This window comes from Calliphora vicina, chromosome 4 (assembly GCF_958450345.1).
Source record: "Calliphora vicina chromosome 4, idCalVici1.1, whole genome shotgun sequence".
In the NCBI taxonomy this organism is placed as follows: Eukaryota; Metazoa; Arthropoda; class Insecta; order Diptera; family Calliphoridae; genus Calliphora; species Calliphora vicina.
The window spans coordinates 64,814,309-64,841,826 of NC_088783.1; the positions used below are offsets into that span (position 1 = coordinate 64,814,309).

Here is a 27,518-nt window from a genome sequence, read left to right on the forward strand (position 1 = left end):
AATGTGATCTACAGGGTGTCAAAGTCAATCACCTCTGGGTAGCAAAATTTGTAGCCATTTTGAAACATTTTGACGACCATCATTAAAAAACGTCTGTCTAGAAAATCGTTTATGAAAATCACTTTAAAAATATTTCAAAATTAAATGATTTTCATACAATTTGTTTAGACAAATGTTTCATCCCTTAAAAACACTCTTTATAATTTACATATAATAACACACTGGCAATACAATTGATGTTAACATTAACAGCGCCTATGATACACTAAATGCTTTGCAACTTGGTGTTACTATTTACACACACAGTACCATATGCTAGTAAATGCTTTGCAACTTGGTGTTACTATTTACACACACAGTACCATATTCTAGTAGTTTCATGAATTCTCTAACGGACAAAACTGAATGTTCTATTTCCACAATGATCATCTTAGCAGCTTTAACAGTAAATGTTATCATACTTATAAACAATGTTAATAACAGCGGGTTATCAACATTGTTGCTAAGTAAGCTAATGTTTATAAACAATCGTTAAAACAGAAGTTGAGCTACAGGGTGTCAAAGTCGATCACCTCTGGTTTGCAAAACTTTGTAGCCATTTTGAAACATTTTGACGACCATCTTATTAGAATTATTTAAATTTTTGAGGTTTTGAGTTCAAATTCTTATTAGAATTATTTCAATGTTATTTAAATCGATTGAAGTATGCTTTGAAAAAAACTTTTAAACACTAACTCTCAGATTAAAAGTTGCAAAAGCTCTGTCTAGAAAATCGTTTAAGAAAATCACTTTAAAAATATTTCAAAATTAAGTGATTTTCATACAATTTGTTTAGACAAATATTTCATCCTTTAAAAACACAGTTTATAATTTATAAGAATACACTGGTAATACAGTTGATGTTAATACTAACAGGGCCTATGATAAACTAACTACTCCGCAACTCGCTGTTACTATTTATACACACAGTGTCATCTTCTAGTAGTTTCATGAATTATTTGACGGACAAAACTAGAATGTTCTATTTCCACAATGATGACCTTAGCAACTTTAACAGTAAATGTTGTAATACTTATAAACAATGTTAATAACAGCGTGTTATTAACATTGTTGCTAAGCAAATGTTTATAAACATTATGAATGTTGTAAGCAGCCATTAAGACCTTTAAATTTAATTTCATAACAACGAAATGAAATTCTTGCCAAAAAAAAAATATATAAAACAATGAATAAGCAAACAATTTATAAACACAATAAAATATTCTCATAAATTATTAAAAACATTTTGTTTTAGACATAAATAGCAAAAACTACAAATAAAGCATCAAAAATTTTATTTCAAAAAATCCTTTATTTAAAGCCACATAAAGTATTGAAAAACATAATAAAACTATGCATAAAATTACAACAACTTAACAACAAAGTAATAAAAAAAATATCTTCAAAAATAAAATAAAATACAACATAACATAACTGCCTTTAAACTAAACAAAACTATGCAATATTTTTTTATAAAAATAAAAAAATAATCTAAAACAAAAAGTGATACAATTTTTTAATAGAAAAATATACAAAAAAGAAACCGAAATATTAAATATTCCTTGCTTTAAAACAAAAACGTTTTTTTGTTTTTTTTATAACAAAATAAAACCTTAACTGCTTTTAAAATTTGTAAACTATAATAATAAAAAAATAAAACTAAACTAAACTATGACCAATATTTTGTATAATTAATAAAAAATTCACAAAACAAAAAAAGGAAATGCTTTTAAATCATTGACAGCAAATAACCAATAACACAACAACTAAAACCCTCGATTTAAATTGAAAACAAAAATGGCGTCCAATATATTGCAAAATTTAAATTAAATTTAAAACTAAAACAACATCGATGACTACAAACAACTCAATGCTAATAAAAAGTATAGGGTTTTGTTAAAATTTATTGAAAAAAACTAAATAGAAAAGAAACAAATATAGTCAGTCCATTGACAAAAAAAAACAAAAGATTTTAACTTTTAAAACGCAAATTAGTTTACCAGCTATAAAAATTAGTGAATTGAAAATACAACAATGCCTACAAACTCTACTACTGCAACAGTAGATACCACCACCTCAATAACAGCAACACTAGCAGCAGCAGCAGCAACTACAAATACAACAAATATTAGCTATGATGCACTCAATACCTCGAACACAGCAATATCGCACAGCAACCAGCAACAACAAATACCCAATACTTACTTAATCGGACCAATACACAATATGTCAACAGGCAATGGTGAAGCGGGAGGAGTAACTGGAGCTGGTGGTGGTGGTGGTGGTGTCTCAGCTACAGCTACTGTAACTTCAACCAGTGGAGGTGCAAATATTGTTAGAGGACCTCAAGGCAATGCCACATTTATAGCTGTAACACATCAACAACTCCAGCAACATCAACAGCAACAACACCAACAGTCAACAGCTCATAGTACAACGGGTATTGGTCCACCAGCTACCTTGACTTCGAATCTGTTGGGTTTTGTTGGTGGCATTGGTATTGCCAGTACGACAGCAGCGTCCGGTGGACAACCGGTTTTTGTCACTGGCATTGCAACAATTGCCAATAATAACAACGTCACTGGCACTGGCAATAATAACAACAATAATCCCAATGATAATAACAACAATATGGACAATACTAGTGAAGACTCAAATCCCGTTACAATTTACAGGTACTCGTACTCATACACACACAAACACACACAATTGAATACAGTTTCAGCTTTAAAAACAAGGGTGGAAAGAGAGAGAGAGAAAATAACCAACAATTAGGTTAATTAAAAGTCATAAAGATAATCTCTTGCTTTCACTCTTTAAACAAACGATAGATGCAGTTGGAGGTAGCATTTAATTGCAATAAAATGAAAATTGATTTAAATGGTATTTTTTTAATGAAAATATATATAATTTTTAGTTTATATAATTTTCATGCCATTAAAGATTTATTAAAAAAATGCAAATTGATTTGATTTAGATATTTCTATTTTTTAATTTAATTCACGATTTTCGAGTTTTAAAAAGTGTAAAAAACAACAAAGAGGCTATGTTTATGTATTCATATCTTGTAAAGCTGTCGTCCAATTTGGTTGATGGGGCAATCATATGAAAAGTATTTTTAACAAACTATCACCAAGTGTAAAAAAAAATCACTGAATAAAATAGTAGACCTTGATTTTAATACTTGAACTGAGCTAAAAGTTTACTAAACATTTCACATCTTATTTTTGTAAAAAAAAGTAGAAACTGGTAAAAAAAACTGCATTAAAAATGGGTGCATGAGTTCAAAATTTGGATTTTTTGAAAATTTTTGGATATAATTTACCAACATTTGTACAATATACATTAGGGTGGCCCTTAATAAACGAAAGTTGGATTTTGGCCATTCTCAGAAATACAGACACAATTTATAATGTACACGAATTTACTTGAAAAAAAAAAACACAACACACTTTAAGGCACTCAGATGATGTTTATTCGAAAAGCGTCTCTGATAAACTCACTAACGACTGCAACCTCTGCCACTATTTATAACACTGCATTACCATCTAGACAGCTCTTTAACTTCAAAGAAGAAGAAGCTCTTTAACTGTCTAGAGGTTTCTAATACATACGCCATCTGTGGTGTACTTTCTACAATGTTCTTTAACTGAATATTCGAAATCGAATACAGCGTTGCCAACTTACGATCAAATCAACTGAAAGCTTTTATTTAATAATGCCCACAGCACTGTTATTTGAAAGCATTATGCTACTTTTAAATCAGCCGTTAAAATCGTTATATTTGAATTCAAGTACAATTTCGTAACAATATGTAAATTTATTCAAATTATTGGCCTTTGTTATTTTTGAGGCCAAGAACGAATCAATGCAATTTTGGATACTCTGTTCCCAGAGTGAAGCATATCCCAGAGAGAGCTTTCTGCATCGTTTGAAACAAATCGTAGTCGGACGGAGCACGGTCTGGACTATAAAGCGGTTGAGGCAAAACTTCCCAACCACATCATTCTAAATTCATTTTAACAGTGGATCCATTTTTCATCGCAAATAATAATTCGGTCATGCAAAATCGTCTTTCAAGGTATCAAATGGCATTCTGCTGCTCGCAAATGTTTTGAAATTGCTGCTTGAGTAGCTCCCAATTATTATGCAAGCTCTTTTTGAGTTTTACAACAATGGTCGGGATTGCCACTCTATGCACTGTAAATTGTGCACAAAATGCTATTACAAAATACAATTGTGTTTTCCAGATTTCAAAAGTTGGTGTATGACTTAAAAATGCTAGATTTACAATAGTTAACATATCTTTTGATCCCAGTATTAGTTTTTAATAATGCAAAGAGGAAGTTCGACTACACTTGCTCTTTGCACATGTGAAATTTCATTCAAATCGGCGTAAGGGTTTAGAAGTTACAGATTTATTCCCCTCTTTTTTTATTATCATACCCATGTGCGCTGTTAACATCTTCAACCATGGTGCCGCTCAACTAAAGTGACCGTTTGTTGGCGGTATTCACATGCATGGATTTAGTTTAGAGTCTTATTTTATGAGACATATCGTTGAATGTGTGTGGCAGTAGGCAATGAATTTTTGAATTTGGACCTCATGACCCCACCAGGAGCGGTAAATTCTCAGCGAGTTGTTACGTTTTCCCTAATTTATTTGACACGTAAAAAACATAAGGTAGACATGTTATATATCAATGGATAGAGGATTTTGTCTACTTTTCAAAAATGTATATAACTTTTGACAATTAAAAAATTCATGGAATACTTTTTTGAAAAACATGACAAAAAAAGCTTTTTATTGAATTTTGCATAGATACAAATTTTTCAAATTGAAATAAAATTTGTATTTATGAATATTTTTTAATTACATTTCACAGTTATGTAGATTTTTCTATTTAAAATGGAAAAATAAAACCAAATTTTAAAATTTATAATCAAGTATCCCGCAATTCCCAAAAAAATCTTGAAAAATCCCAAAAATGGGATTTTTTCGTTTTTCGGCTATAATATCCATAATAGGGGCGGGGTTATCGGAACCCTTTACAAGATAATTAAGAACTTATTGAGCCATCTAAAATAGGTTACTATATTTTGATATCGAGTATGCGATTTGAGAATTTTTGCCCTAAAGTTGAATTTTACATAAAAAATAGGCATTTTTTAAATGGACCTGATTCCGTCGGTATCAAAAAGTATAAATGTTTTTTTTCATTTAAATATTTTCCGTAAAGTTAGCTTTTCAAAAAGTACAAATTCATTATACATCCTCTTAGAAAATTTTTAGATAACTTAAAAAGAATAAAAGTACTTTTATCCCAAAAAAATTGCGAAAAATCGCCTTTTTTAATTTTTTTATATTCAAATGCATGTAACTTTGGACTCAGTCATTATTTTTAAACACTTCTTTCTTTATTTGATATATATATATATTTTTAATCCTATAAAGGAAAATGGATAAAATCGGAGAATATTTGGAACCGCGGTCACCAAAAAACTGGTGTAGGGTGGTTAAAAATGTTGAAAATTTAATTTTCAAATTCGAATATCTCCTAAGCTATAAGAGATAATTGATAGCTACGACGAAGTTTTATATAGTGCTCGAGGAGATTCTGTATGTGCAATTTTTTTTAAATCGGAACACAAACGAAGAAATACGATAATTTTAAAAATTGAACATACCACTGTGCAGCGTCTGCTATCTCGGCAGTATTATCAACAACAGGATCTAGTGCTGATATCGAAAACCGCATCAACTGTTCCCGACGGTCATTTGTTCTTCGAAGTCCTGTATGTAATGTGTTCCATCGGTCTCTACGTACGACAGATGGTTTGTGAGGTTCAAAAGTGGTGATTTTGATACGGAAGGCAAAGATCGTCCAGGCCAGCCAACAAATTTTAAAGGCCGATAATTGGATAATGATTCCATGAATGATGTTTTCAAACTCAACAAGAGCTTTGCAAAATCATTGGGAGCTACTCAATCAGCATTTTCAAAATGTTTTCGAGCTCCCGGATCATTCCAAAAATTGGGAAATTGGGTACCATACAAAAATGGATGTATTACAATAAACGAAGGCCAAGAGATCGTATGTGATCGTACGTGAAGCTAAATTTGTTGCCAATCGAATGATTCTACCTTAGTGACGGAATTAAGCAATTGTAGCTACAACATTTTGGAAAGGATAGCAAAAGTTTGGTTGCTTCAACTGAAATTCTTCTTTATCAACTGGCTTTCTGTTGATAGAACCACGAATCTTTTTTCTCTGGTTAATATTCCATCATGACATGGCCATTGGCCACATTATGAAATAACAGTTCAAAACTATTTAGAATGAAGTGGTTGGGAATTTTTAGTCAAGATCTTGCCACACCCAATTACTATTTGTTTCGATCGTTGCAGAACACTCTCTATGGATACACTTCACTTTGGAACAGATTATCCAATATTGGCTTGATTTGTTTTTGGCCACTGAAAATTAGCAGTTCATTTGGCTCGGAATTAGGGTTTTTATCCCGGGAATTCCCAGGACAAATTTCCCGGGAATTTTTCAAATTTTTCACTACCTGATTCCCGGGAATTTTAGTCGGGATTCCCGGGAATTAAAAACTGACGAAACTACAAAGAAAACATGTTAGACCTCTATTTTTTTTAAACAAAAATGTGAAAAGTTTTTTTTTTACTATTTTTCGTTTTTATCTCGGCAATAATAGACCACTTATTATTATTTATTTGGAGTTTTTCGAAAGAACGTTTAAAAAAGCATATTGAAAACTGTACGATCTAGAAATAAAGGTGAATAGTCTTCAATGCCAAGATTGACCGGTGCGAATTATTCCAGAAAACACTAGTAGAACTTTTGATCGCGTCACACCATTTGGTATTTTCAAATATACTTAGAATTGATTTTGGCCTTGATCGGAAACACAGCAATAGTCCTTGGTCACAATGTCAGTTTTATAATGAGTGTGCTTTGCAGATGTTGTATTATAAAAATTCACCTTTGAATCCAATAATTTGGAAATTTTCGAGATCAACATAAATTTTATCATTTAACTATTCAGTTAAATGTATTGAATTCATTCCTTTTACTAAAAGGATTAAGAAATTGTGTTTCAATTCATTTTGAATATGATTAAAAGCTAAATAAAACTGAATGAAGAAAAAACATTTTAACTCAATTTGTAGTAGATTTGAATCAACAAAAATTTAATCATTCAAAGTTTGAATAAATTCTGTTATTAATAACTTCAAAATTAATTCAATTTAAATGAAGCTTTTGAAGGAAGCTAAAGAATTAGATATAGGGAATGGATTTATGAAATGAAAGGCTGACATTTTTTAATTACGGATTAAGATTTTAGTGAATTAAGCTCAAATTGAATTAATTACTACGAAGTTCTATATATAATGATTATAACACTAACTTTGTATATCAAATTTTGCTATAATATTCATAGTTTACTGTATTATTATATAATACAGGAAATTTTACCGATTCCCGGGAATCAAAAAAGGTCGGGAAATTAAAAACCCTACTCGGAATCCATATGTTGCCAGAAAGATGGGAAAAGATCATAATTAACAGTGGCCAATATTTTGAATATATTTATATTGTACAAATGTTTCAAAATAAAAGCTAAAAATTTTAAAAAATCCCGCATTTTTAAGTCATGCACCCAATATTATTGAATTGTGAAGTATTTTTTTTTTTTGTTCATTTTATTTAGCTTTATTTAAATTTACAATAAATATTTAAATCTTAACATAAACTAAAGCTGATATTGCCGCTGCAATATCCAACATAAGTGCTCGATAAATTGGTTATCTAGCCAGATCCAGTGTTTCCATTCATCTCAGTCGTCTATGACCCTCAAATGACAGCAACTCCCTAGCAAGGAGATTTGGCTGATCCATTAGTTTTGACAGGCGTATTATGGGGACATTGAGATCCCTATGGATATTGCTATTGCGAATGTACCATGGGGCTCCTGTTATTGTCATTAACAGTACTGACTGCTTTCTTTGGGATTTTTCAACGTTAGATGAGGATGCTGTTCCCCATAGCTGGCTGTCGTATAGCTATATCGATTTTATGTCTTGTAAAAAAAATACTTTGTACTCCAAGTCTAGAGGAGACCATGGGCCAATTATCCAGTGCTACTGAACTGGTGATCAAGATGGATACCAAGATATCTCACATGGCTCTGTTTTGGAATTTTGATATTTTTAATCGGTATGGGATTATAGTTTTCTCGTTTTAGAGTCAATGTAACATGAGTATATTTTGTTGTATTGACTTTTATTTTCCATTTGTTCCGTAATTTTTCCAATTCGCCCATGTGAGACTGGAGTTGTTCGGAAGCTATTGAGGATCACATATCCAATTATAGCATATTTCGAAGAACAAATAAATTTCTAAAAAGTTAAAAAAACACCCTACTTCTCGCTATTATTGCCATCTATCAAATGGCACCCCTTCCCCTCCCAAACCTTTCCACTTCTTCCGTTTTCTATTTACTTTAATAATTAGGTGTGTGACTAAATGTAATAAACGTACACATCCACACTCGCTGTGACACTTTGTTGGTAAAACTATAATCAGCAAGATTTTCACTTCTTTTTTTTTTTTTTGTTGCTGTCCCACCACCAAACAACAAAGAAAAATTAAAATTCCTATAATGTCAGCAAAATGTTAGTGGATCCTTTTTTTGTTGTTCAGTTTTGCTTGGCTCAACATTTATTATGTAAATTAACTGGAAAATCTCTGAAAACACAACAGCAACTATGTACGAGTACGAGTATGTAGCATGACAACAACAATGAAGAGCAACAGCAACAAGAGTGAACAGCAAACTATTTGCATTAACAACATGTATGCCCAACTATGTGTGAATGTATATAAAAGTAAGTAAAACGTCCACAACAATTCGAGACACAAACCTATGTAGCTACTCCTGAAAAAATATTTAAATAGTTGCTACGAGAGTAATCGGTAAAGTTCTGGGGACCTAGGGTAGAAAAGAAAACTTGCAGAGTTACTTGCAGCATTTGCCTTTGCCAGTAATTCTGCAAGTTTTCTGTTTGATTACAGTCCTCCAAGAAAAAGTTAAAAATACTGTTTTTAGTTTCGATTCTAAATTTCTAGACAAATTGTCAAGGCTATATACAAAATTAATTTATTAAATGGAAGTTTAACTTGTAACAACTTTATAAAGTTTAATGTGTGGCTGTATCTAAACTTCTCAGCCTTCGTTCCATTTTCCCCTTCGTTTACTAATTTAAGCAATTTTTGCGTGCAACTTAGTACTTTCGTTTCATTATGATGTTTTTAAAAATGTATTAGCTGTGGTAACGCCACATCATCATCATCATCCACCAGTTTTTCTATTTTTTTTTTTCATTTGCTGTATTAAACGATAAAGTTTATTTCAGTTGGTTATACTTACTAGTTCGTTGGCTACAACTTTAATATTTTCATTTAAACTCATGACGTTACATTGTAGCTAAATTTAACTTAATTAAAAATACAAACTAAATTTTCCAAACAAAGAAAAAAAAATGTCATTTGAAAGTCCCCCTTTAAGTTCCAAAACAGCTAAAACTAGAACTAGGGCCACTATTACTGCTGCTGGCGATACAATTAAAACTCACAGAATTACTTGGAGGGGAACAAATCATGTCAATATTTGTTATGCATATGTTTAATAGGGAGGTCCCAAACAAATATGATTTAGGGCATGTGGACACCGCAGTTGAAGGTCCAATTTTCACACACGCTTCATTTGAACATTTTGCTCAGTTATGAAGCACATTTTTGGATAATAAACAGAATTACTGCAGTTGGAGCGATGATACTCCTCAGGCCATTTTCGTTACACCATTACATCGAGAAAAACTCACTGTTTGCTGTGCTTTATGGGCCGGTGGAAACATTGGTCCATATATCTTCATAATTAGCGATGGTCAGGACGTTACAGTCAATGGTGAGCTGTATAGAGACAGGCTTACTAACTTTTTCATGCCTCAAATGGAAGGCATTAGTATTGCTGACATTTGGTTTCAGCAGGATGGTGCCACTTATCACACAGCGCTCATTACAACCAATTTACTTAGAGAAATGTTTGGCGAACGAATAATTTCAAGAAATGGGACTGTTAACTAGCCACCTCGTTCATTTGATTTGACGCCATTGGATTATTTTCTCTGTAGATATGTAATTTCCAGATCTATGCAGATAAACCAGAAACGATCGAGCACTTGGAAGCGAATGTTTTTATTTTTTCTTGGACCAGCTCTCAGGGGATGACCCCAACTTATGCTATGTATTGTGTTGGAACTATAAAAATAGGCTATGGGGGGGAAGGATAGAGGGAGAGGTGTTTGTGGATATTAGATTTTAATTTTCCTACATTGAAAATAACAGCAAAGACTTCAGTGGGAAGATTGTTCCACATACGGACTGTATCGCTAAAGAACGAATTTTCCCCGTAATGTATTGTACGTTGAAATGTCAAGACAACCACGACTTGATTAGCTCTTGCCGAAGAACGTGTATTGCGTAAACAACTACGGGTTTCGGGAACAATTTTACAAATTTCTGCAGAGTTCATTCCATTGTAGTGTCAGTGAAGCACAACCACATATATGTGGTGTAAATAGTAAGGAGATCCGATGGAGTGAAGTACTTCCTACACCGTTTTAGTAAACCGAGGAACATGAATGCTTCCTTCGACACTTGGAAAATGTATTTTGTCTATCGGACATCACACTGAATACTCATGACTAGAACATAAATAGCTTCTGATTCTTTAATATTTATATCACCCATAAAAACATATGAAGCAACATGAACTGGCGTGCGATTGTCTTGAATTGATCTTGAATTCGTTTGATAAAATTCCATCTACAACAACTCGTATAGTGCGATCTCTGAGAAAGATCGATATAAATCGAGAGAAGTTATTACCGACACCAAAAGTAATCAGTTTTGATAGAAGCGCATCATGCCACACCCTATCAAACGCCTTAGAAATGTCTAGAGCCAACAATTTACTTTCGCATTTTCTGGTAGTGCGTTATCTACAAAAGCCATATTGCCGGTCGCTGAGGAACTTTGGAAAGTGCAGAACAAATTGCTATTGGGCGATAATTTTCAGGGTTGTTAGCTTCTCCCTTTTTAGGAATTTGCTTTACATTAGTAACCTTCCAACATACAGGAAATTTTCCGGCACGATATAATGTGCTGAAAAGGTTAGCTAATAGACGAGCTAGCGTCGAAGAATGTTGAGATCCGCTTTAACCCATTTAACTGCTCTAGAGCGAAAGAATACTTTCGTCATAGTAACTGATACTCTTTCGAGCTCGTTGATGTTGATTGCTTTCCGGTAGGCTCGAATTATTTGCAAATAATTCAGCCAAAAGATTAGCGTTATCAACCGGATCAAGGAATGATTGGCCATCCCCGGGGGGCAGTAAAAACTTTGGATCGCAGACGATGCTCGTGTAGAGATTTTTCACGCCTCAGCACATGAATATCTCGCCCTTTTGCGTAGCGAATCAGTTTCGTAATTTGTGTTATCTCGCCAGATTCTGAATGCTTCTTCTAAAGATTTTACTTTGCAAACTCAAGGACAACTGTATCTAAGATTTACGTGGGTACCTGTCGCAAGAGCTTAAACCGTACGGTAGTCTTAATACCAGATAGAAACAATGCGTCTATCAACACATTATTGACCTTGGCCGAGAACCGAGCTACTACCCCAATACATTTCTTGAGCTCAACGCCAGCTTCTTCTGCTACTTTCAATGGCTCTGTTGTATCAGCAAAAGCACCTAGTAAGATACATTTCGTTGCCCGAATCTACGATTCTACCCGCTTTGGCTTTTAACCACAGCCACCACGTACTTACCGAAGAGACCTCACCAATGATACTACTACTGGGGCCTTATGATCCCCGTGGTAGATAAGACTTTAGTCAGCTGCGAATTTAATAAATTAAATTTTCACCAGAAATGAGGTCCGTGCACTTCGGTTTCGCTACATATTTCCCCTCGAGGCATAACATCAAGGTGTGAAGCGTCACCAAGATACATTACCATGGCCCAAGTGGGGCAGACACAAGGACAATCAGCCGCATTGCAAAATCATTTAAATTTTACATGGCCTATCATACCCGTTTCTGTTACAACGCTGATATAAAGTCTACTTAATGCAACATTCCCGGGACTTGGCGGAATTTTTTTCCCGATTAGAAACACTAATTCTGGAACTTTTCGCTCGATGTTATATCAAGAACTATAAAAAAATGCGTTAAAAAAGCATCAATGATTGATGGTTTTTTAGAGATGGAGCATATGAACATCATATAATTAAGATGAAGAACCTCCATTCGAAAATATTTAATTACGAAGTATAGGTCACACTTTTCTGTAGCCGTATTGTTAAATTTATTATTTTCTATTCGACATCTTATTGTGTATGAACCATTCATCCAATAGCGGTGTACTTAAGCAAAAACTGTTAATATCAGTTCTTATTCTTGCTTAGTAAATGTGCTACTTACTGGTCATCGAGTTCTTGACACTGATACCAGCCATATTATAATGAAAAAGATGAGATGTTAAATGACCCAAAAATATATAAATTGAAGTCAGTAAGATGTATGTGAAAATTACTGTCTAAAAGAGATACATTGAATACTTGTAAAGCTGCTGGGTCCATTCCCTGATTCAGATACATATGCTTTTACTCACACAATGACACATCGAACTTAAATATGTACCCGCAATTATTGCTACAGCTGACACCAATTGCAATTATAATTAAGGTTGATCACGATGATGATGATGAAGTTCATGTTGCAGGACGATTATAATGACGTCTTTCACTATTATTATTATTAGTATTACCGTGATAATGATGTAGCTGTTAGCGTTAGCGTTACAGTTAACATTAATGTTAATTAGTTGTGTTGCGTTATTATAACGTTTGTTGTTGTTGTTGCTGTATATTTGTATTTCGCTTTTTTCACCGTTTTCATAAGTACTATGGATGTGAGTAATTTTTGTAGCATCATTATGACACGACCTTGAGTACAAACGCGCTCTTTTAAATGAAAATTACATACACATAGTACACACATACATATGTATGTGTATTTTGACATCTGTGTTTGAGTTTAGTGTAAGTGTTTAAATTTGTTACAGTATAATTTTGGGCGTTACATTAGGTTGGTGCTAAAAAAAACTGACAAACGAAGTTGTCGTTGTTCATCATAAAATTGAGAGTTAAATTTGTTTTGGTTTTATTATTAGCTCAACCTGTTTAGGCCGAAAACTATTGTAAATTAATTAATTTTTTTTAGAAAATAAAAAATGTTGCATGTTTGCTTACAAATGGGGACTTCCTAATGTACCTATCTTGGTTCCATTATTATGTACATATGTTAGAGTATTTGAGTATTTAGGTTGGTGTGTTTATTGTAGTAACTGTATAGCAGAAAAAAACTATAAAATATTTTTTACGTTTCCTTGTGTATAAGCTGTAATGTGCGTGAGTATTTCTTTTTCCAAAAAAAATTGCCAACTTTTAGATTACGCGTTGTTTATTGTTATGACAGCTTGCACTATGGAGCTGATAAAGTGTCACCAAATTTAAGCAACATTTGAATTTACCGAAGTTTGTGCCGTAAAGTGTTCCCATCCATAAAATGTTGAATGATATTTATAAAATTATGAAAATTATTGGAGCAAAATCGTTCTCTTACCTCTTTTAAAATAAAGCTGGTCAAGCAATGAAGATGTTCAGGTCAGAAGATTACCCTAACTGTTACAAACGGCCACTTTGCTGGAATTGTTTAATACTGCGACTTCGGCCAACTGTTCAATGCCGTGTTTTTGCCGACTGTTCAATACAGAACCGAATGTTGATTATAGCGACATAGGTTTACTGTTAAAAACTAGGACTTTGGCTTCTCCGACTGTTTAATACACAGACTTCGATCAACTGTTAAAGACAGGAGCAATCACCAACTATTCAATGCAATGGCTTAGCCGTCTATTACAGAAAAGGACATCGGTCAACAGCAGCTTCTCCGATTGTTCAATTGAGGTGACCCGACAGACTACACGTTAGTGTGCTGTACTATCAATCTGATCAATCTGCTCCTGTCTTTAACAGTTCATCGAAGTCGCTCTATTAAACAGTCGGAGAAGCCAAAGTCCCTATTTTTAACAGTAAACCTATGTCGCTATAATCAACATTCGCAAAACGCTTCGCAGTTTGTGTTTGTTTTTAAAAAAAATTAAGCGACTTTAAAGACATTCGATTAGAAGAACTCTTCAATGCAATGGCTTCGCCGACTATTTAATACAGCGACTTTGGTTGATTGTTTAAGACATAGGCTTCAGCCAGTTGTTCTTCAGTAAAGTTCACTTATTTGTATTATAGACTTAAATAAAAACATGATCCAGTACCAAAGATACGCATCACCGGAAACCCGATAAACAGCCAAGTCAGTGAGACGAACCAATATATTGGGTGTAAGACTTAAAAATGAGGAAATTTTTAAAATGTTTGCAATATAAATTTTCTAATAGTATTGGCCATTATTCCCAGCCAAAAAAAACTGCTCATCTTTTGAGGCCACGAACGAATCAAGCCAATATCGGATACTCTGTTCCAAAATGAAGCATATCGAGAGAAGAGCTCTGCATCGATCGAAAGAAATAGTGGCAAAACTTCCCAACCACTTCATATTACATTGCTTTTAACAGGTATTGCAACATGTCTGCCCGCATATTCTGGCTGTTGTTCGGCCAATTATCGTTTCAAACGAAGCAGCTCATAATAGATATAATCCTTTTTCTCTCACCATATACAGAGAATTACCTTAAAAAAACGGATATTTGGCTTTAGTGTCGATTTGGGATACATTTTTAATAGCAAGTAATGATTCGATGCAAAACTGATTTTCTTTTATAGCGTTCAAACATTATTTTGGACATGTAAAATCACATTTCAAGGTCTCTCGTCTTCAATTCGTATGGTACCAAATTGTGGATGAATCCTGCTGCTTACAAACATTTTGAAATTGCTGATTGAGTAGCTCCCAATGATTTTGCGAGCTTGATAACAATCTTCATAGAATAATGGCTCCAATTCTTGGTCTTCAAGCTTTTTTGGCTGGCCTGGGCGATCTTTATCTTTCGTGTTAAAATCACCTCTTCTGAACCAAAAGCACCACAAAATTTTTGTAAGCAAATTCCAAACGAATGAAATTAAGTTTCCTTAAGTCAACTAAAAATTAAAAAATAGTAAATTATAAAAAAGAAAAATCACAATGAAAACAATAGATTGTTTCGTGGAGTCCCCGAATCTGTCGAAGAATATAGGAGGTTTGACCTCGCAGTCCCTATTAATATAGTCCAGATCCGAACGCTGTTCATCTACTATCTCATGTTCCAGTATGTTACAGTGCCCTGGTATGCAACATAATCTGACTGTGGTTAGTTCCATTAATGCTATTAGAGCCCTGTTACATTTCAGCACTATGCTCCCTGACTATACACACAAATTGTCATTCTGCGATGTGTGACCTTATCAAATCTGTGGCTTTCCAGCTTGCTAGGATCTCTGCCTGGAAGACACTGTATTCGTCCGGGAGTCTATATGACATTTTGATGTCCTCATCTACTACATAAACTCCGGCTACCGTGCCAGATTCCATTTTGGACTCATCAGTGAAAACTACATCAAACAGCTGTTCCGATCCAACCTACTCGTCCCTATTTCGAAACACAATTATTGGCGAAATACCGAAGTCTAAAGTCGTTGCCATATCATCCGAAATCCCAGTAAGGATAATACCCTGACCAATTAGATCTACCACATACAACATTTTCATGTGACCTACCCGATTTGGTCTTACCAGAGAAGACTCAAAGAGTCTAAGCATGTTCCCAAGTAAGTAACTCATATTTTTATACGAAAAACAGCTAAAAATATGATAATTGGTCAATTCACAAGCTCTTATCATGTCGTAATGTCCTAATATTTCACAATGGTTTTTATTGTTTTTCAAGCAAAAAGTGTCCTAAAATAATACTACTTTGTATGCTATGTTTATTGTGTTATAGTAGCCAACCAGCAGAGACCTGCGCCGAATGCCTAAGAGTCGGTAAAGCCGAGCTGCCGAGTCGTGATATATTAGGACATTATGACAATATGACTGATAAGAGACCTTGTGAATTGACCAAATGATTGCTCATTTCTAACGAATTGTATTGTCATTTCAATTTTAATGGACCCACTGTGTACGTTAAATTCAGCTTTCACTGATGGGTGTGATTGTGTGTAACATTTTTATATGTATGTATAATATACAGTTGTAGTTGTATGTGTATAGTCCTTTACATATACACAGCTACATATGTTTGCCTGTTAAATGGCAATTAACTTTAGTTAACTCTAGGGATGGGTATTTGTAGTTTTTGTAACGATTATTTAAAAATTTTATGTTTTCAAAACTACTACCAGGAGACAAATTTTGTATTTGAGCGCATACAACATTAAACTGTTTATAAAGTGACCTTACATTGAAAATGAACAGAAAAACCATATGGTTTATTTGAAATTAATGGGGTATTTAATTGCAGAGAAAGTTTTAAAATTCACACTAAAAATTTTATAACATAAGCTAAAATTTAATAAAAAATTAAAAAGGATTTTAAATTTGCAGCTAATATTTACAATTATATCCAAATTTTTAAAAAATAATTTTTTTTCATTTCTTCCATTTCCAGGTGTCGGGCCCCTATAGCATCACTCGATTGCATGGAGGAGTTCAGTGGTACGGGAGGTCATCTTGATTTCGGTATCAAACTATAAAAATCACTATTTATTTACTATTTAATTTCTGTTCTTTCTTTTTTTTAACTTAAATTTATTCTATTTATGTAATTTATACATATTGTTTGTTTTTTGAATTTTGTTCGTTCAGTTGGTTTTTTTGTTACTACTAAATTGTGGTTGTGTGTAAATTTGTTTTTTTGTTGTTGTTGTTTAGTTGTTGTTTGTATTTTAAAAAGTTTTCCCGTTTTTGTTGTCTTCTTTTCTAACATGTTTTGTTTTTGTATGTAAAAAAAAAAATGTTGTAACTGTTTTATGTTGTTACTAGTTTTCCAAACAATTAAGTTATTTATTTTGTAAACTATAGGCTGGTAGTCAGTCCTTTTTTTTAGCAAAACAGAAGTTCAAACTAGTGTTACAAGGAAGCTATAATTTAATGGTTAATCTATTAATTTTGTATTTTTTTAAACTTACTATAAGCATTTGTACAGATTTTATCTAATTGACAAATGATTATTCGAAAGTGGCCACTTGCTTAATTACTCGCATTTGCTTTTACTTGTCAACTCCATGTGATAGAAATTGAAAAAAGAAAAATATTTAAATTACGTTCACTAAAGGGAGACCATGTAGTTGTTGCAACAGTTCCATTATTGTCAAAAATTCCTTCCAGAAAGATTGTAAGTTATATTAACCCTCTAAGGCTTGAGCATGCCTCAAGTTACTCATCGAAAAAAGCCAATAAATAATGCAAATATAACTGATATTTCATTTCAAAAACTTTGAAGGCTTTTTAAAATAATTTAAATGCATTTTTTAGCAACTGAGTTTTTGAAATGCAAAATCAGTTATATTTGCATTTATTGGCATTTTTGCGATGAGTGCATTGGGTTTGCTTGGGCAAAAGAGGGTTAATTTGAGTTTGTAATCGTTGCCATTTTAAGCTGGAGAAATTGTACCAACTCTGGTGGTTTCTGCCATGTGTCAATAGGGAGAACACCGATTTTATGTGGTGATATTTGCATCTGTATTCTTAAATGGCTTCTTAGACCTCCAATTGACGCCGCACAATGATATAGTAAATTCTCTGATTTGTTAAGTTTTCTCTAATTAATTATCCACTTTAAAAACCATAAGGTGGACATTTTATATATCAATGGATAGGGGATTTTGGCTATTTTTCAAAAATATATATATAGCTTTTCACAATTAAAAAGTTCGTGGAATACTTTTTTGAAAAATATGACAAAAAATGCATTTTATTGAGTTTTTTCAAACTAGAATTAAATTTTTATTTATGAATATTTGTTAATGAAATTTTACAGTTATATAGATTTTTCTATTAAAAATTAAAAAATAAAACTGAATTTTGAAATTTGTTATCAGGAATCCCGTAATTCCCAAAAAGATTTTAAAAATACCAAAAATGGATTTTTTTTAGTTTTTTTGGCTATAATATCCAAACCAGTGGCGGGGTTATCGGAACCCTTTACAAAATAATAAAAAACATATTTGGCCATCTGAAACTTGTTGTTATATTTAGATATCAACTATGCGATTTGAGAATTTTTGCCCTAAATTACAATTTTATATAAAAAATAGGCGTTTTGTTGATGGACCTGGTCCTCTCGGTATCAACAATTTTCAAATTTATTTTCATTTAAAATATTTAGGGAAAAATTAGCTTTTCAAAAAGCATAAATTTCTAATACATCCTCTTAGAAATTTTTTGCAATAACTTAAAAAGAAAAAAGTACTTTTTACCCAAAAAATTAGCGAAAAATCGCCTTTTTCAATTTTTTTAAATTCAAATGCATATAACTTTGGAATTAGTCACTATTTTTAAACAATTCTTTCTCTATTTAATACATACATGTGTTGTTAGTGCAATAAAGGAAAAGTGGGAAATGGGAAATATTTGGATCCGCTGTTATAAAAAAACTGGAGTAGGGTGGGTAAAAATTTTGAAAATTTAATATTCAAATGCGAATATCTCCTATGTTATAAGTGATAATTGATAGCTACGACAAAGTAGTGCTCGATGAGGAGATTTTACATATGTATTTTCGAAATCGAAACACAAACGAAGAAATATGATCGTTTTAAAAATGTAACAAACCCGAGATGTCCTACTTTGAGTACCCATGGTCGCGTTCCTGGTGGGACCACGAGGTCCAAGTTCAAAACTTAAACTCAACAATACTTCCTCTTTGTGCTCGACAACAATCCCTCATTAAAATCGGATTTACCGTTTAGAAGTTACATATTTATTTCCCTCTATTTTTTTCTATACCACTGTGTGTCGTTCACATCAATATCATCCAATTTAGGCAGAAAGAACTCTGTTATCATGTCCTGAAGCCGACTACCAGTAGAAGTCACTGCTTCACCAGCCTCACTTTTGATGAAGCATTACTGGAGCCTTCAGGTCAAAAACTTTTTTGAAAGTCACATGTTAGTTCTTTAAACCGCAAATCCGAAAATTAAACAAGTAAGAAAGTATGGTCGGTCAAGCCCGACCATATAATACCCTACACTAAGTAAAAGAGCAAAAACATTTTTCTTTTAAAATTTCAATAATTTATATTTTTGAGTGATTTTCGGAAGTGGATCTTATATGGGGGCTATGACCAATTATGAACCGATCACCATGAAATTAGGTCGTGTGATTTGTGTCTATATGAAAGTTTACTATGTTGAATTTTGTGAGTATACCAACATTTTTAAGCGATTTATGCACATTAAAGTGATTTTCGGAAGCGGGTCTATATGGGAGCTATGACTAATTATGGACCGATCGTAACAAAATTTGATGACATCAATTTTGTATATATAAAACTTATTTGGAGCGCAATTTGTGGAGATACATTTATAAATTAAACATTTATGACCGATAAAGTCCAATTTCGGAAGGACATTTGTATGGGGGCTAGGTGAAATAATGGACCGATTTCATCCAGTTTCAATAGACATGGTCCTTGGGCCGAAAAAATAATTTGTACCAAATTTGATCTTCAAAATTACGACCTGTACTCTGCTGGCTGGCTGGTTTACATGGACAGCCAGCCAGCCGACCAGACGGACGGACGGACATCGTTTAATCGACTCAAAAAGTGATTCTAAGTCGATCGGTATACTTTAAGGTGGGTGTTAGACTAATATTTTTGGGCGTTACAAACATCTGCACAAACGCATAATACCCTCCCCACTATGGTGGTGTAGGGTATAAAAAGTTATCAAGGTGAAAATGTACTTCATCGATTTGGATAATTTTGCTAGAAAAGTTAACATCCCTTTATTGTTGTTCAATTAAACATACAACGAACCATCTTCCGTAGGCATGGTCAGTTATTAGACTTCAGTTCTTGCATCAATTGAACCGCTATAAAATCCTTAATTGATAGGTTTTCGAAACAGGTCTATAGATTCATTGGCAGTGAAATTAATTCCTTAAGAATTTCTACAAATTTTTGCCATGGTTTGTAGCACACCTTTCACAATAATATTCATACATAGTTGGCAACACTGAAACTTTTAGTAAACTCTCAGAAATTATGGCGTGATAAGTTTTGTTGATTTTAATTTTTGGCCAGTAACACATTAAAATACGTACCTACGAGTATGTATAAACATAAGGAAGGATAGATATATTTATGTTTGTTTGTTTGTTAATACTTGTCGCATGACCGGCTTGCTCACTGTTGGTGGTCACTTTGAACGAGTCCTTGTCAAAGCAGTTTGGATGTAAATACCACAATCAAAAAAAAAAAGTATTCACATACCATGTTTTGTAAATGTATGTATGTTCGAATGTGTATGGGTGGGTGTGTGTGAGCTGACACTTTCACTTACCAAGCAGTTCCCAGCAGTTCTAGCAGACTGTCCCAAACTAGTTGACAACTGCTTATATAACTAGCTTCGTTACATGTTTAATATGTAAGTGTCCTAAGCAGGGAGCCAATTGATCCTATATAGATTACAAATATACTGTCTAATAGCTGGTTCGAAGTAGTTAACGCATTGGATTAACATACCGGTTACATATAGTTAGTACATTACTATACTTAAGAAAATATTTAATAAACTGTATAAGAATAATATCAAACACAATTTGTATATAACAATTTCTACGAATTACTCACTAAAAAGAGCTGTAAAAAATAAACGTTTAAAGTGACTACACTCTAGATTACTTGGAGACACTTAAGTGACAATTTACTAAACTGCTTAGATTTTATATCACCTACTTATTGGCCTTCCGATCCAAAAAAAATACTCGATATAATATAATTTGTCATAACAAGGAATTAGAATAGAAACTCTATTTATTACTGCAGAAATATCATATGAATTATCTTCTGATTATTCTCAACCTTTGCTTTACCAATACCCACCGATTCTATTGGTTTAATATTTTTTTAATTTTGTTTCGATTTAAATGAAATTTGTACTCACTGAACAAATTCTAGAGTTCTATAGAATTTAATACAACCATTTTAAACTTTTTATAAGATTTTTTAAATTTTTTAAAATTTCGTTCGTCACGTCGCATATATTTATAGAAGTGTAGTGTCACCCGGGTGGGTATTGGTAAACCTTGTACATAAAAAACCTTTGGTAAAGCGAAGGTTAAACTGAACTATGCCAAAACCCTTCGTCTCATACAGAAGCTTAATTGTTCATGATTGTTCAGATTGATTGGTTTAAAATTAAAAAATACATACGTTGCCATATCCCCACTGATCTTAACATAGAGTGTGAGGAATATGTCAAAAATTGTATCAAAGACTTTAAGTCTCTAAGTGCCAAATTCCTCATAAACCTAAAATTTATATTTCTAATACAGATAGTCTTACTCTTCGAAAATACGAGATGTAGAAGATATTGGCAACATAAAAGATTTCCTTCTACTAAGCATAGACTGTCCACTGCAAGTAGAAAACTAAAAAGAGCCCTTCATTCGGAAGACCATCGCACTATATTGAACATTTGCTAAGTACACAAACATCTCCCTTTGGAAGGCTGCCAAGAACATGAGGGTCAAAGTCCGATTAGAAAATCTGATGGTACATGGGCACGTAGTCCAAAAGATAACGTCATGTGTTCGAAGCCAACTCCCCAACAAATAATTTCGTATAACGTAAAAATAAAAGTTAATATGAAACTCTTAGAAAAAGTGTTTAAAATAGCCGCCAGAAAAAAACTCATTTGAGGAGTTTTATTTTTTTTAAAACTCTCGTTTATTTTCTACTTTTCTTCAGTATCTTCCTTTATTCTATCTATCTGATATAATATCTGTAGTAATTTATTTGTTTGTTACTTAATAGGAATCAAACAATATCAAATTAAAATCCCACTTGATTTAATTTTAAATTTATTCAATTGCAAAGCAAGGAGCTTTACAAATTTTAATTATCTGACCAGCGCGCTGGTATATAGTGCAGCGGCAAGCTTTAGGTGTCAATTTACATAAAATGAGTTTTATTTTCTAACGTTAAAAATAAAACTCCTCAAATGACTTTTATTTTATGACGGAAAAATAAAACTCCTCCTCCTTACGGTCCCTGATTTAATTACCTCTTCCGTGTTTGGAAACCTAACAGATTTGGCAATTGTTGTGCTCACAGTATTAATCAATGCGAGTAGTTTTCCCGAATGATTGGAAAATCTTCCAAATTATAATCATACCGAAGCCAGGAAAGGAATGGATTTAACATTGGAATCGTCCTACAGACAGATTAGCTTATTGACTTGTTTAATCCAAAGAAAAATTGTAGCATTCTTAAAAAGTCAAAACATTATCCCACATCATCAATTCCGTAAGGATCACAGAACAATTGAGTAAGTTAACAACCAAACTTTGAACTAAAAAAGTACTGTTCGGCAATATTTCTGATGACCAGGCTTTTGACAAGGTTTGGCATAAAGTTCTAATACACAAGATAAAATGCCTGCTGCCTTTGAGTACACACAAAATACTAGAGTCTTACCTATCGGATCGCTCGTTTAGGGTAAAGTGCAACGATTATGTGACAAGCGATTATACGATCAATGCTGGTGTTCCTCAGGGAAGTGTGTTTGGACCAACGCTGTACCTATTATACAACTCTGATTTGTCCGTGCCCGAAGTATTAACCATTTCCACTTTTACAGATGACACTGCAATTCATAATTCTCATGTGTACTCAAATAGAGCATCTAGAAACCCAGATAATTACCTCAAACGTATAACATAGTTAAAAAATTGGAGATCGCAAGTAAATGTAATCAAAAGTAAGCACATAACGTTATCACTAAGGAGAGGAATTTGTCCACCATTGACACTACACAGAGATAATATGACACTATCTGATCACTTTACATACCTTGGTATTCACTTAGATAGACTGCTTACTTGGCGTTCGGCACATAGAAGCGACTCCACTTGAAACTAAAAGCTTCTAATTTACACTGACTAAAGTCATCCTGTATAAGACTGTTTTAAAAGCAATTTGAACATACGGAATCCCCGATAGACTGGATGATAGTGTGCTGGACTATCAAAATGAGGTTCGCGGCTTCGATTCCTGCCAGAGTCTCTGGGTGTATCTGCAGATAAGCAAAACGCTTCGCAGTTTGTGTTTGTTTAAAAAAAATATGGGGAACAGCAAGTAATATCAGTATAGATCTCATACAGAGGGTACAATCCAAAATTCTTAGAACCATGACGAGAGCTTCATGGTACATAAGAAATGCGAACATCCACAGAGACTTAGATGTGCTTTTGGACATGGATGAATTTAGAAAAACTCGTGAAGCTTATTTGTCAAAATTACAGCATTAACTCAAGACAGATCAAGGCTGCTTAGAGCTGATTTACTACTCATCTTATTTAAGACTAATTTGCCAAATATGATTCTCCACTGAGAGAACAACAAGTGTTTAAGTTATAAGCCTTCATTACTTATTGTAAGGTCTAGACATTAAAGGCAGAAACAATATCATAATAAACGTAAAAAACCTAGCCTATATTACTTAGAGACATGAAAATCACAATTTACTTCACGCTAGATTACCTGGGATGTATAAAGAACCAAATGACTTCTATCTGCACTACAAAAAGCACATACATACGTGTCAAATGGCCTAAAAACAAATAAGAGAGCTATATTCGGCTGTGCCGTATCTTATACACCCTTCACCAAATTATACTTTTTTTCAAAATTGTTTTTTAATTTTTTTAAAAAAAGTTTTTTACAATTTTTTTTAAATTTTTTAATATAAAAAAAAAAATTTTTCAAAAAAGAATTTATGACAAAAAAAATTTGTTGATGAAAAAAAAATTCGGATTAAAAAATATTTTTACCCGATTTTGACCCATTGTAGGTCCAACTTACTATATATAGCCTTATATACATCGTTGCAATGGACTTTGAAATATCTATCATTATCGAGGTTTTCACGATTTTAAATAGCAACCGAGCCGGAAGAATTCCCGATTTAATGATGTATAAATCATGTTTGTAAGTTATTTGGGAGATTCGGAAAGTTGATTTCAACATACAGACGGACATGGATATATCGACATCGCTATCTATAACGATCCAGAATATATATACTTTGTGAGGTCACAAATGCAAAATGTAGAAATTACAAACGGAATGTCAAACTTATATATAACCTTGCCACTCATGGCGAAGGGTATAATTAGTGTCTATAATGATACATTGACTACTTTCTTAATTGCTAAGTTCTACATTAACTACAAAATAAGTTCCATTTTAATGTCTAATTATTTGGCTGACTCCAATTCATATATTTTTGTGTCATTTGACACGTAATGCGGACTTTATGCATCCCAGGTAATCTAGCGTGAAGTCAATTGTCACTTTAGTGTCTCGAAGTAATCTAGGTTGGAATCACTTTAAAATTTTTGTTATTCTGCACTTTAGAAAGTAGTTATTTTACCCACCAGAAGTAGACTATTGTAGAGTCAATTGTCACTAAGTGTCCTTTTGTAATGCTGAGATTACTCTTTGTAATTTATGCAGGGTCAACTGACTTCCACCTAGGACACGTATATGTTAAAATAACTAGTTCTATAACTACACCATGTCCAATTGAGTTTCAGAAGTTTCCAATATCTCAGAAATTTCTTATTGTATTTCAGAAATTAACAATGTCTGAAATAAATAGAAAATTCTAAAATTCAGTTAGAAATTTCTGAAAAGCTTCTAACATATAATGGCTCATTTCTGAAATTTAATTGGAAATGGTGTAGTGGTGAACCCATTGATGGGTAAAATCACTAGTTCGGGACACTTAGCTAGAACTGTTGGGTTGTACTTTTGTCTCATGTAACATAATTAATCATTGTATGTAGTTGTTGTTTTTTTTTTGTTTTTTCTGGTAATTTTGGGTAGATATGTAAGTGTGTGTGTAAACTAAATAAATAAAAAACCAACGAAAAGGTAACCAACTATTGCTATATTTTATATTAATTTATTTCCTTGTTGTTTTAGTTTTGTTTTTGTAGTCGTTGTGGTTGTTCTTTTTTTAATAAAAATGGCACCCCCATAGTTTTCCTTTTTTTGTATTACAACTTTAACTTATTGTTAAACCAAACCAAAAAAAAAAAAATACAAAACGAAAAGTAAAGTAAAAAAGTTGTAAGCACTTGTTAAGAATAATTTTTGTTTTCTCGTTACAATTAATTTTCAGTTTTAATTTTGATACCAAACAATTTGGTGGTATTTTTTCCAATATATATTTTGTTGTGTTCCGTTACATTCCGTTTCGTTGTATTTACTAACTTTTGTCTTGTTTTATTATATAAAGCACGTTAGATTTAAAATAATAATGATAAATAAATATAAATATTTATAAATAAAAGAAAAGAGAAAATATTACAATAATTTAATATTATAACTAAATATTCTATAAACATTTTATATACCTTAGAACGCTTCAACTTTTTTGGGTTCTTTTGGTTTTCTTTAAATGGTTTAAATATTTACGTTGACCTTAATTGCTAACATGTTTATTACAATTCCTTTAAACTCTTCTTCCGTAAATAAAACAGGCCGCTCCATAAGTCTGGGTTCAAATCCAGCTTTGCCGCTAAGGCCTGGTTCTACTCCCACACCGGGTTTGCGTTACAAGAATTTGGGCAAGAGTGGTTTACGTGTTAGCAATGTTGGCCTGGGCACCTGGCCCGTTTTCTCGCCCGGCGTTAGCGATGACCAAGCCGAAGCCATACTCAAGTTGGCCATCGAGAGCGGCATTAATCTGTTCGATATATCGGAAGCCCATTCGGAGACGGAAATTGGCAAGATCTTGCAGCGTACTGGCTGGAAGCGGACTGCTTATGTTATTACGACAAAAGTTTATTGGAGCACCAAGTAAGTGAATTATTTTTCTTTATATAGAATTGTAGGTATTTTTGAATATACAATATATAAAAATAGTTTTTTACATATTATGTAAAAAAATATTTTTATTGAAAATCGAATATATAACCGATGTTATTTATTGGATGTTCCAAAAGTTTTTCACAAACGAGCTGGTTTATTTTAATTGATTTTGCTTAAAATGGATACTACACAGTGCAAAACTTAAAAAAATCTGTAATTTCTTAATAAAAATTCTCATGACTATAAAGGAGGTACAGCGATATTATTTTTTTAAACTTTGACCTTATCGAATAACGGGATGCGGGTTAACCTTAACCTAAAAGATTCTCCTTTAGGATTTATCAGTACACCTCTAACATTTTCTGAAGGATCATCAGCTATTTATCATGAGAAATGGCTCCGTCACTAATGCCCCTGTCAATAATGGCTCTAACCAGTGGGACTTTTGCAACTTCACTGTATGGACTATTGACAATCCGAACTTCACCATGCTTTGGACGTTTAGTCCTTGGCTCTGGGTTTTGATGGCGAAGTTTCTCCTCCTCAGAGCGCTGCCGTTTAGGCAATACATATGCAACTTGATAGCAGCACCTGTATTAAAGGAGAATCGGTGGAATCCAGATCTGCCAACTGGGCCTTGGCCCAGTCCAGAGCAGACTTTTCGTCGCACGTTAACTCTCCGACTGACTTTGATTCATATTAATCAATAATGCGCAAGGCATCACGCCTTTAAAAAAATTCCCTCCTTGGAGGATCTTTGCGACTAAGAGAGTCAACAGTAGCCGTAGAGGCGGGGCGAGTACTTTGGTAGGACCCGACGTCTTGGTCGGCGGTCCAGCCTTACCATTGTCGCAGGGACTTCTGTGCGCAAAACCCAGTATAGAGACGATTCCTGAATGTTTGTCAGCGAGGGCAGGTGGAGCCTTGGAGGCACTAGACTCAACATCTGAAGGATTGATGGATGTCGTTTTGCAATCAGCCAACATGGTTTTCCCCTGTTGACCTTTCGCGGTTGTTTGTTTCTGTTGTTGAATAATTGTGTGCTCCATTTCCATTTCCACGAATATGCCGTAAGAGGATGGACGATCCATGCAGTGACGTCGTACATGGACTAAGCAAAAGTAGTATTAAAACCGATCAGTGTCTCGCATCAGATGGGAACTGTTCGCGACTAGTTTTCTTTAACCACCATTCAGGTTCTCGGCATATCTACCAACCATGTTAACCT

The 27,518-nt window shown here is 33.3% G+C and overlaps 1 protein-coding gene across 1 annotated transcript in view; it reads left to right on the forward strand.

The window, feature by feature from the left end:
• The window catches only part of LOC135958902 (voltage-gated potassium channel subunit beta-2-like), a 227,339-nt gene that overhangs the window by 195,310 nt on the left and 4,511 nt on the right, over positions 1-27,518 (forward strand). Inside the window, exons 2-3 of the mRNA XM_065509846.1 lie at positions 16,853-16,923; positions 25,960-26,278. Coding sequence (XP_065365918.1) covers positions 16,853-16,923; positions 25,960-26,278 — 390 coding nt within the window. The remainder of the gene's footprint in view (positions 1-16,852; positions 16,924-25,959; positions 26,279-27,518) is intronic.